We start from the raw sequence: 12,022 nt of genomic DNA on the forward strand, positions 1-12,022 counted from the left end.
ATGACTAATAGCTATTTAAAAACATGGTAGATGGATAAATATTCCTGCCAGGCCTGAACTAATAATAGTCAATTAATAATGAGAAGATAAACATTTAGATATTTTGTTGCGTCTCCGCCTTTCAGAAGCATGTGGTTGGGAAGAAAGAAAAGGTCACATTTAAAAGTGACGCCATTGCCTTACCTACCTAATTGACAGCCCGCCACCTACGTTTTGTTGACTTGACTTTGAAATTTCATACGTGGACCCCTCACGATGTGATGGGATTATAAACGTCAAGCTTCATGACTAATGCACTTGATTGATGAGTTATATAATACCAAAAATATTTCAGGCAACTTCTGCGATACGCTTGGGTTCTTTTAGGTCAGTCAAGCTTTTAGATTGACTGACTTTACTTGGGTTCTTTTATGTGGAAGGGTTCGAATTCATAAATGAAGATGTTGATAGAATTGCTGGGATTTATTAAGAGGAATTAGAGTGTTCACAATTTTGGTCGTTGATTCAAATTTTAAATTGATTTTACCCCTTTCCTCAAAGAGGCTTCTACAACCAATCAAATACCTAATTAATTTAAATTTTAAAAAGGAATCAAATACATTAGTCAAATTGAAAATGGCAGCTTGACATTTATGCTGACAATCACATCACATGGGGTCCACATTTGAAATTTCAAAGTCAAGTAAACAAAAACGTGAGTAGTGGGCCGCAATGGCTGACATGTCAGCAAGTCTCATTTGGATTCTTTTAAGTGCTGGTATGTATACACACATGTCCTGTTAATACTGTAGTGTTATTGTAGTTATGGCCTGGTTTCAAGTTTATGTGGTTCTCATTTCAGTTGTCGCAATGGCTCTAAAGGCAACGCCTATCCCACAGGATGCGGAGTCACTTTTGGCTCTCAAACAGAGCTTCGCTTCCTTTCCTCTCCCCGATTGGCGAGACGGAGAGCTCTCCAACTTCTGTAATTGGACGGGCGTCACCTGTGACCGCTCCAACCAGAGCGTAATCGCTCTCAATCTGCAAAACAAAGCCATCTTTGGCTCGTTACCACTTAACTTCCCCACCTTTACCCACCTCACTACACTGAATCTTTCCTCTAATTCTATAACCGGTCATTTTCTGCCTTCGCCTCTTGTTCTGCTCAAGCTTTTCTTTCTCTCCACCACAACAATCTCACCGGCACACTTCCCTTATCTCTCTCCAACTGTACCGCGCTCCAAATCCTCGACCTCTCAGTTAACAGGCTTACAGGCCGCATACCTTCCAGCCTTTCAAAGCTGTCCAAACTAAAGAAGCTCATCTTCGAATATAACAATTTCACAGGTCCAATTCCCGATTCTCTGTCTAACTGTAGCAATCTGGTGTCGCTGGATTTATGTTTTAACTATTTCAACGGAACCATACCCAATCAGCTTGGCCTTCTCACCAGACTGCAAAATCTGTGTCTATCCGTCAACCGTCTCACCGGTGTGTTATCCGCGACCGCAATCTCCAATCTAACTCAACTGCGGATACTGAAAGTTGGCATCAACAGTATGGGCGGCCCGATTCCTTCTTGGCTCGGCCAAATGCCCTTCCTGGAACAGCTATGGATGGGAGCTATTCTATACGAGGGGACCATTCCTCCTTTTATCGGGAACATATCATCTCTCACCCTTTTAGCCATTTACAGCAATTCCCTCACGGGTAATATTCCTAAATCATTAGGCCAACTTTCACGCCTGACTGCATGGAGCTTCTCGGATAATTACCTGACAGGCTCTCTTCCAGCTGAGCTGGGGAATCTTTCAAATCTACAACTTGGACGGGTATATGGAAATTCATTAAGCGGTAGCATTCCGACACAGTTTGGCCGGCTAAAATCCCTTCAACAATTTGAAGCGCAGTACAATAATTTCAGCGGAAGGATTCCACCAGAGATGAGCAACTGTTCGGTGTTGGGGCTTCTGAGGCTGCAGAGCAATCAGCTAAGCGGCGGCATACCTTCACAGCTGGGTCGCCTACGCTTCCTAGCAGAACTACATTTGGAGCAAAATCTATTGTCCGGAACGATTCCGGGATCCCTTTCAAACTGTACCAATCTTCAGGATCTGTCCCTCGGCTACAATCTGCTGCACGGTAACATTCCTCCTGCTATTGCAAGCCTGCGGAATATAGTTCATTCATTTTCAATGCCCTGTAATCTACTCAATGGAAAAATTCCGGCAGAAATAGGGGGTATGCAATTTGTTACTGTGGTAGATCTGGCCGGCAATCATTTGAGCGGCGAAATCCCGGCGACCCTTGGCAATTGCGTGGAGATGCTGAAATTGAATCTTTCAAACAATCAATTGGGTGGTCGAATTCCGCAAACATTCGGCACGCTTATTACTCTTACGAACTTGGATCTCTCTGTCAACAATTTATCTGGTCCCATACCAAGTTACATTGGCGACATGGGAACTCTCCTGCTTCTGAATCTTTCTTATAACCATCTCTCTGGTCCTATTCCCACCCGTGGTGTCTTCAAAAATCAGTCAGCCATCGATTTAAGTGGGAATTCTGATCTGTGCAGTTCAGAATGCCCGAAATCAGCAGCTCAATCGTCCAGCGGTATCTCCAACCGATCCAAGTTCCTTATTATCGTGGGATCGTTTGCTTTTGGAGCTCTTGTTCTAACAGCCATGGTGTACTTGTACGTTCGCAGAAGAAGAAAGAGCAAGGATGAGTCCGAAGGACAGAGGGATTTGTTCCTTGTGCGAGAAATAGTCAAATTAAATCACAGCGAGCTTTTCCATGCGACTTCAGAGTTTAGCAATACAAATATAATCGGCTCCGGCAGAATGGCGACGGTGTATAGCGGGAGGCTAAATATATCCGGCACGGAACAAGCTGTAGCTGTGAAGAGATTCAAAGACGAAATCGCCGGCAGTGTCGCAGTGACTGAGAGCCTGATTGCTGAAATTCGAGCACTGGCCCTGACTAAACACCGCAACTTAGTTTGTTTGTTGGGGTACTGCTGGGCTCCAAGGGCCATGGCTTTGGTTATGGAGATGATGCCGAATCGAACCTTGGCAGAACATATTCAAGAAAAGACACTGAGCTGGAGCGTGTGTTTGAGAATTGCACGTGGCGTGGCTGAGGGATTGAAGTACCTTCATCATGAATGTCCGCAGCCAGTTTTACACTGCGACTTAAAACCGTCTAACATCTTGCTGGGCATGGACTTCGAGCCCGGGATCGCCGATTTCGGGATTTCAAGAATCCTGAACTATGATGACATGAGTCGCGGATTTAGCACGTCCAATTTGCAAGGATCCATCGGTTACATGCCACCAGGTGAGTCTCTCTTTCTGATGATCACGGGGATATCAGAAAGATCCTCTTTATGGTGATGATCCGAATGAAAATTATACCTACAACTTGTTTCAATGTATTTTTCTAAGACCCCTTCTTTTTAAAATTTTGTTCAGAGTATGCATTAAGTGGGAGATTGACAGCGAGAGGGGACGTGTACAGCTACGGAGTTGTGATTTTAGAGATGATATCAGGCAAGAATCCAACATCGGAGATGTTCAGGGAGGAAAACACGCTTCCAGAGTGGGCACTGAGGACGTCCGTGGATGGCACACCATTTGAAGTGATCGCTACTCACTTTCATATAGTTGAAGGCGCGGCAGAAGAGAGAGAGAGAAATGGCTAGTATGGTGCAGCTGGGATTGGCTTGCACTTCGACCAGACCTGAAAATCGCCCGACAATGAATGAGGTCGTTAAAATTCTGGAGAGAATTTAGATTTTATAGATTTACATTTCTTTAAATTGCAATTTACCTATTTGAATGTTATTTAAATTGTTGTGTGAACTTGTGAATTTGAGGCTGCTATGGATGGATTGTTAGAATTTGCTTGCCTTGAATTTTGATATCTAAATTGTTGTTTAAGAATTGGTGATGTTTACAAACACTTTTGGGCAATCAATTAATTTGAGAGGTTTAAGTTCTATTTAGTCAAACCCATAGCAATAGATTCAATAATGGTGAACTAGAATCAAAGGTGCAATGGATGAATATAGGTTTTGATAATGTTGCTATAATCTTTTTTATTTTCTTTTGTAAATTAAACTCTACGTGCTTAACAATAAGATCTCAGGTTGTCATTTATTATCTCAAAAATGGATTTGAGTGAATATCTTTAAATACAACAATATTAAACATACAAATTAATACAAGTATGTGGTAGATTTGACCATAATGGTTATTGAGAATGGAATGATGTGTAAATTTGAAATTTGAATATTAAAAGATTGGGGTTTATATTTGTAAGTGATCTAGTTCAAGAATTCACCTACACATCTAATGTTTGGTGATTAAAGTGATATCTATATACCTAAATTAAATTTCTAGAGATGAATGATGATGGGATTGGGGGGATTTCATAAGTTAAATTTAATAAATGATAGACTGCTTGTATCTAGTTATTATATTTACGATATTGTAATCAAAGTGGGCCAAAAACATAAGGGAAAGGGTATATGTAGTAAACCTTCACCATTACATTTTTATCTAAATGTGCATGTGAACCACTCGATAGATGTATTTGAAAATAAAATAAATTAAAAATAGGTAAATTAAATATTTTTTCTAAACGTTCATAGAATATAGATCTATGTAAAATAATAAATCATTCTTTAATTCTTCTTGAAATGGACATTTTATTAGGAACTTATATTGTATATAAAAGATAACATAATAAGTAATGATTGTTACACATTCAAAATAATCACACTAACTTTAAATTTCTTGAAAGGAAAACATCCTTGAAAAAATAAAATTAATGCTACTAAAAGTAAGAGATTTAACTTGTTGTAGAAAGTGATAATCACTTGACTATCTAAAAATAGAAATGACTCTAACTTGCAAATAGTATAATGAAAATGGATTTGTTTAAGTGGGAAAATCTAAGGACTACTACCATGTAATTAAAAAATTTGAATAGAAAACAACAATAATGAATCTTACAATACTATAAAACAAAAAATAATTAATTACATAGTAGCAGTCAAGAAAGATTACTACCATGTAATTAATTATAGTACTGTAGGATTTCTTGTTGTTGTTTTCCAATCAACAACAAGAAGGACTAATACCATGTAATCAAATAATGTTTATAATATGGAACATGATTTGACTTTGCATATAACAAAAAAGTCCATGACTAAGTGGAAATGTATTCTATTTAGATATAATAATGAATCAATGTTTGATAAAAAATAAATATAATGATTTGTATGTAATGCAATTACTTCATCAATATATAAAAAAAATAAGTTTTTTCTTCTATTGACAATCACTAAAACATTATTGCAAAAAGGGATCAATAATTAAGACAACAATCCACTCATCATATTTTATTTTGAAAATACAAAAACTTATAATTTTATGAATATAATGGTTATCTAATTCTCATGAAACTATAATTAGATTAATTTCATATTAACTAAAACATTGAAATAACATTATATATCATAAACTACTTTTATAAGAAAAAAAAATATAAATGATGAAAAGTTCATCATCCGAATCACCTAATCTAATAGTGAAATATACATTTCTTAACTTTTAATAATGATAAAGTATTAAATTTTTATTATATTTAAGCATCAAAAATACAATGTTTAAGGTACATTCACAATTATTTAAATTTGGTGAATAAAATTATGAAGTTAAACTCTATAAAATTAAAAGTATAATTGTAACATCCCACCAAGAAACCCTAAAGGATAAGAGAAACATATAAAAGAAACGCATGAGAATTTTTTGTATTTAAAGTAATTAAATATCATCATGCATTACATATACAAGTATAATGCTCAACATCAAGATAAGGTCAACAATGTGCTAACCAACTATGTACATGAGAAAGAAAAAACTCTTGAAATCCTTTCAAGATAACTCAAGTCACCTCTAAGAGTCCCATGAAATTGCTACCTTAGTAGTGCATCCAAGAGTGGATCACTATCACATGATCCACTAGGAGATGTCTAAACAATCTCCAATACTAAACCAAACATATCTAGGTTCATTTTAAAACCCCAATTTTAATGCTCCTATGACAACATCATGATACATCAAGAATAGAGAAGCATAAGATATGATGTATTTCTTATCTGATTCTAATATTGATTCATGTAAAGAAATAGCAATACATATCCAATAACCATTATTACATCCATCTCTAATCAAATAGTTTTGATACAAACATGATCAATGATACAATAAATGTCTCAATAAATAAATAATTGCATTATACAAGAAATGGAAGAGAATGAGAAGACTCCAGAATTGAGGAAAGAGGTAAAATTCATTGAGATGGACATGAATCATGTCCTCTGATCCCTAACGGTGGTTTGAAATTCCACCCAACCATGTGATACCCCCATGTTGACCCCACGATGCTTGTGGAGATAGTCACATAGTGCAAAGAGTCATAAAAGTATACAAGAGAAGAAATAGACTTATACAAGAGACAATGATAGAGAAAATGAGAAACATAACATATCAACCCAGCAAGAGTCATTAAGCCACAACAAGATTGAAATTCCAAAAATGCATCACTCATATCAAAGGCCAACAATCAAGAGAAGGTGCCTAAGCAAATAGGATAAAAATACTTAAATAATGAGAAAGAATCCTCAATTGGAAAGACTAAGGGAAAGGAGGCACCCACAAGAGAAACAAAAAATTTCCATACAAAATATATCACAAGATAACCAAATGATCTAGAATTAGTAAATCCATGTGGTGTTACTCAACTATCAAGACCTAGATACTAGATTTTTAGTGTAGGGAATGTCATCATGTGTTTCGTGAGGAAGCACCACACAGAACCAAGAATTCTCTCTTACTAATGACAGTGGTGATCATGCAAGATCTCACACCACATGTGTAGGCATACCTCTTTTGGTTAATATGCAATGCCTACATGTGTCATCCTTGGCCTCATACTAGTTCTCAAGGCATGTTCTAGGAACTTATTCTCTTAATTAATGTGTAATCCCATCCCAATTTTATTATTATGTTATCACTTGATTATGTAACTCCCCATGTCGTGATTACCATCAAGACACTATGGATTGGGGACATGTTGTGAGGCACTCCGGTTCATTCCATTCAATTGAATGGGGTATCAAAATAAAAAATGAAATGATTTTCTTTTCCATATCATTAATTATATCAAGTATCTCTTTTACACAACCCAATTTTAACCATATACAAGGCATACTCAATTGTTCATGCTATGAAGAGAACAAATACACTTCATCCCACAATGAAATATAACCACATAATATGATAAAAGGAATCTATCCAAGATTCCCATAATTACTTAAGAATACGTACTGATTTCTCATATCGAGATCTTTCAATTCATTCTATCTGGAAAGACAAAATTCAAGCAACTTCACAATCTCAATGCAAATTAACATACTAAAATAAAACAGACATAATGCTCATGCATTAATGAGAATAATGCATAGATACACATATTAATCATCATAATAACATCACAAGAGATCATATACTCAACGCGTAGCAAATCCATGACTCAAGGAGTAACCTCTAGGTCTTTGAGTCAAGAATTCAATCCCAAACTGATCTCAATGCAAAAGGGTTTAAATGCAAATAACGTCGAGGTGTTAATAATAAAAAATAAAATAAATTAAAGTTACCATGAATGTTGTTTGATTTTGTATTAATTGAATCTCCACCTTAAATAATAAATATTAAAAATTTAATATTTTTTCTTCATGAAAACCTGGCAATAGGCGCAATGTGTAAAGGGCGAGTCTCATTATGTTTTACTTCTTTGCATCCACTCTTTGTGGTGTAGTATCTATGGCTACCCACCATTGTCTGCGTCTTTGTCCAATTTATATTTTTCAGCATAGTATCTCATGTTACCCACATTTCCTCATCCATTGATCATCGACATCTACCTCTCCTTATGCCTCAATTATGGATAGCTACTTGTAGATAGCCTATGCGCTTGGAAATATGTGCATAGTGTCTTTTATTTTCTCATTCCCTTTTCCTTGCTCATGGTGTTGGTTTGGATATAGGTGTCTCTATATATAGGCATGTGTATGTCTTGTCCATCAAGATCATATCCCATTAGTGCGTCCATCAACAATTATCCTTTAGCATCTTGGTGATCATAATCATATTAGGTCCCTTTTGTTGGTTTGCTTCATCAATCTCTTATTCTATCGCCCATCTACGTAGGGTGTATCCTTCCTATAGTAAGACAACATCATCAATCCTTGTCTGTAAGTCATCCTTTTGGCAAAATATATCTAAGACACTAGTGTTGGCTTTTGATTCTTTTTTATCTTTTCTTATATTTTCAATGCTATGTGATTTTTGTCTTCTCTCAGTCGTCATGATCTTTCATATCATGGTGTACTAGGATTAACAAAAATTGGGATGTGATCTTCTCATTTTTAGGTTTTGCTTGGCATGTCTTTTGGATGTGTTCCTTGTTGTACCCTCACGAGGTCTCAACTATCTCATGTTACACTCATTTTCCATTGCATTGCATTCTCCTAGTTCTTTTCATCCTCTAGTCAGCTTGGGACTATGTGCATGTTCCTTGGTCTTTATGTTCATCTTGTCATCCTTGCGTTGTCTCCATAGAGCAACATGCATCACATATAGTTTAGCATAATCTACACATTCATATTTTCATAAGCATCACATCCTGCATAATCATAACATACATATCTCATGGGCATTTCATTCATTGCATATAGCATACTGATCACATGCAAAAGAATATCATATAGTCATAATCTCATAAATCACATCACATAGGTGTTAGTACATAACTCATACAATACAAATCATATAGCATCATGTCATAAGTCATCATCATTGCATCTCATCCTACATCACAAATTCGTTAGTGCATAGCATATAGAATCGTATCGTAAACCACATCACATAAAGCAATCATACATGCATATGCCATCACAACCTGCATCACAAACATGTTAGCATCTCATATCATGTGCATCCATACATCATAAATCATACATGCATTATAAATGCACAAAACTACCATATAAATGGATCCAAATTGAGGTATCTATCATATATATCAGCACTATTTGAATGTATGTTAAAAATATATATGCATACATATGCACATTATCTAGTACATTTAATCTCAAAGAATAAAGTACATACAATGAATCAATTAATAGTGACCACCTCGCATGCTCATAAAAAACTACATGGGGTGTCAAGAATCAATACAATGAATGAATGAATCTCTGAATCCTTGTATATGGCACAACCAAAATATCATCTGCATGGTTTGTTTCATCAAGCTATAACAAAATGCTCTAGGGTGGCTAGGTAGGTACATGTCCTACTAGTCCATGTCCCTAGTCCTTTCCCCAGGATCCTTCTGTGAATTTTGATGTTGACCTTGTAGTCCCCTCTCTGTGGATCCTCTTGCTAGATCCACCTATAGTTTGGATGTATCTCCCCATATCCCATTGGATCCTTTTTTGTGAGAGGATTTGGATGCCATGGCCCTCGGTGGTGGTACATACACCTCCCATTGATCTACGAGAACAACTCTCTCATATGGGGATTTCTACCACCCGACCTAATGCAATAATGCCTCTATCTCTGCCATTAGGTCCTCAAACGTGCCCTCAAAAATCTCTCTACCTCCCCCTCCTCATGCCTATCACCTAGCCTCGTCTCACTTGTACTGATACCTAGCCACTGTCTCCTCCATCTTCTATCTTGCGTGCTCCACAACATCCCTTGTAGCTATAGCTGCATCTCTCTCTTGGAGGAACCTATCCATATCTTCTTGTAATTGCAGCCTAGCCTGCTCTATAGTGTCTTTATTGCAGGATTGCTTTACGCAAAAGATTATATATTTTCTTTCCTTCCCCCTCAAGTTCATGAACCTACTCATGTGGGAACATGAACCCAATCTCGTTTTACTTCTTGCTATCCTTGTGCAGTCCCACTGTTGTAGGATTGCATTCTCGTGGTTCTCCCATGTGAACCTATCAGACACAATCCGATGGGAACACATTTCCCCCCTCATAAATGCTAAAAACAAGATCCAAATGAAAGCACAACTGAAGTTTTTGGAAGCTTGCCTCTCGATTCGATGCTCGATGTTTCTTGACACTCCTCACCACATCCACCCGATGCCTCGGTCATGTCTTCTCAACCATCTCGTTTGTGCACACAATAAGCTCTCAAATGCACTAAAATCAATGATTTTTCTCCCTAGAGCTCATAAATCTCAATATCAATATACACAAATGAGCCCCAATCTTACCATTTTAGCTAATATAATGTGCTAAAATTTCTCATTTTGACTGTCTTGGGCCTTCCTAGATGTATTTTTAGCATATCTTCTTCCTATGACTTCCTTTTTGGGTGTCGTTTTCACCTCTCAATCTTATTTTTCGTTCTCTTCCTCATTTCCGTTGGGGTAATGTTTCTTTTGAGACACCACCAAGGTCCTATTTCCCGTGCACCCTCTTGAGGGGGCACCCCTTCCCTTGTCCTCCATCCATCATCAATCCAGCCTAGGGCATTTTTTCTTTGCTCCTTTTTCTTTGAGTCACAAGTGTCTTATTTTCTTCACATTGACTCTATCCTACCACCACCGCAAAGAGGGGCAAAATGTAGACACTTAAATTTGACTAATTAATTTAATCAAATTTAATTACCTTGGTCGCTCACATTAATTAAATAATTTGCATTATTTAATAATATGTTGCATCCTATCTTGTCTATCTAAATTAGGTTAATTAATAAAGCCATGTCCCTAGCTTATTAATTGATTAATATTTTTAATTAATTAATCCCCTTTAAACCCTTCTTCTATTAAATAAAATAATTCATATTATTTTATTTTATTCATTTGATCCTTTTCTTATAATTCATGAATTAATTAATTTGGTCACATGTGTCCTAACTTAAACTACCCTTCTAACCCAACCCCTAGCTTAACCCATGGGTTCTAACCAACCCTATCCTCCCAACCAAACTTATCATATCCTATCCTAACCTTCCCTCCGACAAGTGTGCACATTCATTTTGTTTTCCAAATATTGGAAAATATCTAATTTGGGTGATTACTCCCTAAATGGACATGTCACTCCTCCCTAAGACATGTGTCCCCCTTGGGGACACTTGTCATTTCTTCTTTAGCGAGAACAAGTGTGGAATCTCATTCCACATGGCTTGATACTTATCCTCCTTGAAAGAAAGTGTTCCATTTCCTATTTAAACCCTCCCATTTCTTAGCAAATCATCCACTTTGTCACACCCATATTATCATAATACTAGAATTATCACTCATTTGCATAACCATCAATCTCATTTTTACATCGCATATCATGGAGCATAATCTAGCATCTGAGACACCATCAAGCACACATCAAATCATGAGATAATCAAATCAAGGAATTTGAATGTGGTTTGCATTTTATGTTTATTTGATAATTTAGCTTCGTTTAGTCCTTTTAGCATCCCGATCTTGAGGTGTTTAATTACTTTGTGTTTTCTTGGTTAATTAGTCTAGCTTTTAATCATTTATATTCACACACACATTCTCATCACACAAAGTGAAATCAAATATGCATATTTCATATGATTTGTATAGTTGTCAGCTTTGTTAACACTTGATGTTGAATAAAACGTAGTGAAAAAATAGGTTCCACCAATAAATTCCAATACCTATAAATAATATATGACTTTCTATAGATTTTTCATAGTATAGTGACTTAAATGGCTTAGGGGTAAATGGCCATACTAAACGTTATTATACTTATCTTATGATGGAAACTCATATCTTAGACTTTTGTGGCTATAAATCTACCTTTCAAGTTTTTGAAATGGGAAAACTATTTGATGAAATGGTATTTTGAGGTCAATCTCACTCCTGGTTATTCTAGAGAAATTAAAATTGATGTATTTTTTATACATTTTCATATTTTATTTAA

The 12,022-nt window shown here is 36.3% G+C and overlaps 1 protein-coding gene across 1 annotated transcript; it reads left to right on the top strand.

Moving 5' to 3' along the window:
- The first annotated feature begins 825 nt into the window (after positions 1-825).
- LOC131073213 (LRR receptor-like serine/threonine-protein kinase RGI1) lies at positions 826-3,859 on the top strand. The gene is made up of 2 exons (XM_058009601.2): positions 826-3,321; positions 3,456-3,859. Exons 1-2 carry the CDS (start codon positions 1,539-1,541, stop codon positions 3,683-3,685), a joined length of 2,013 nt encoding a protein of 670 aa, XP_057865584.2. The 5' UTR covers positions 826-1,538; the 3' UTR covers positions 3,686-3,859.
- The last annotated feature ends 8,163 nt before the right edge of the window (positions 3,860-12,022 follow it).

The sequence above is a fragment of the Cryptomeria japonica genome, chromosome 2 (assembly GCF_030272615.1).
Source record: "Cryptomeria japonica chromosome 2, Sugi_1.0, whole genome shotgun sequence".
NCBI lineage: Eukaryota > Viridiplantae > Streptophyta > Pinopsida > Cupressales > Cupressaceae > Cryptomeria > Cryptomeria japonica.

Coding starts and splice junctions, on each gene's coding strand:
- LOC131073213 (XM_058009601.2), top strand. CDS start 1,539: ATGGGCGGCCCGATTCCTTCTTGGCTCGGCCAAATGCCCTTCCTGGAA. Junction 3,322..3,455: donor CATCGGTTACATGCCACCAG/GTGAGTCTCTCT, acceptor AATTTTGTTCAG/AGTATGCATTAAGTGGGAGA.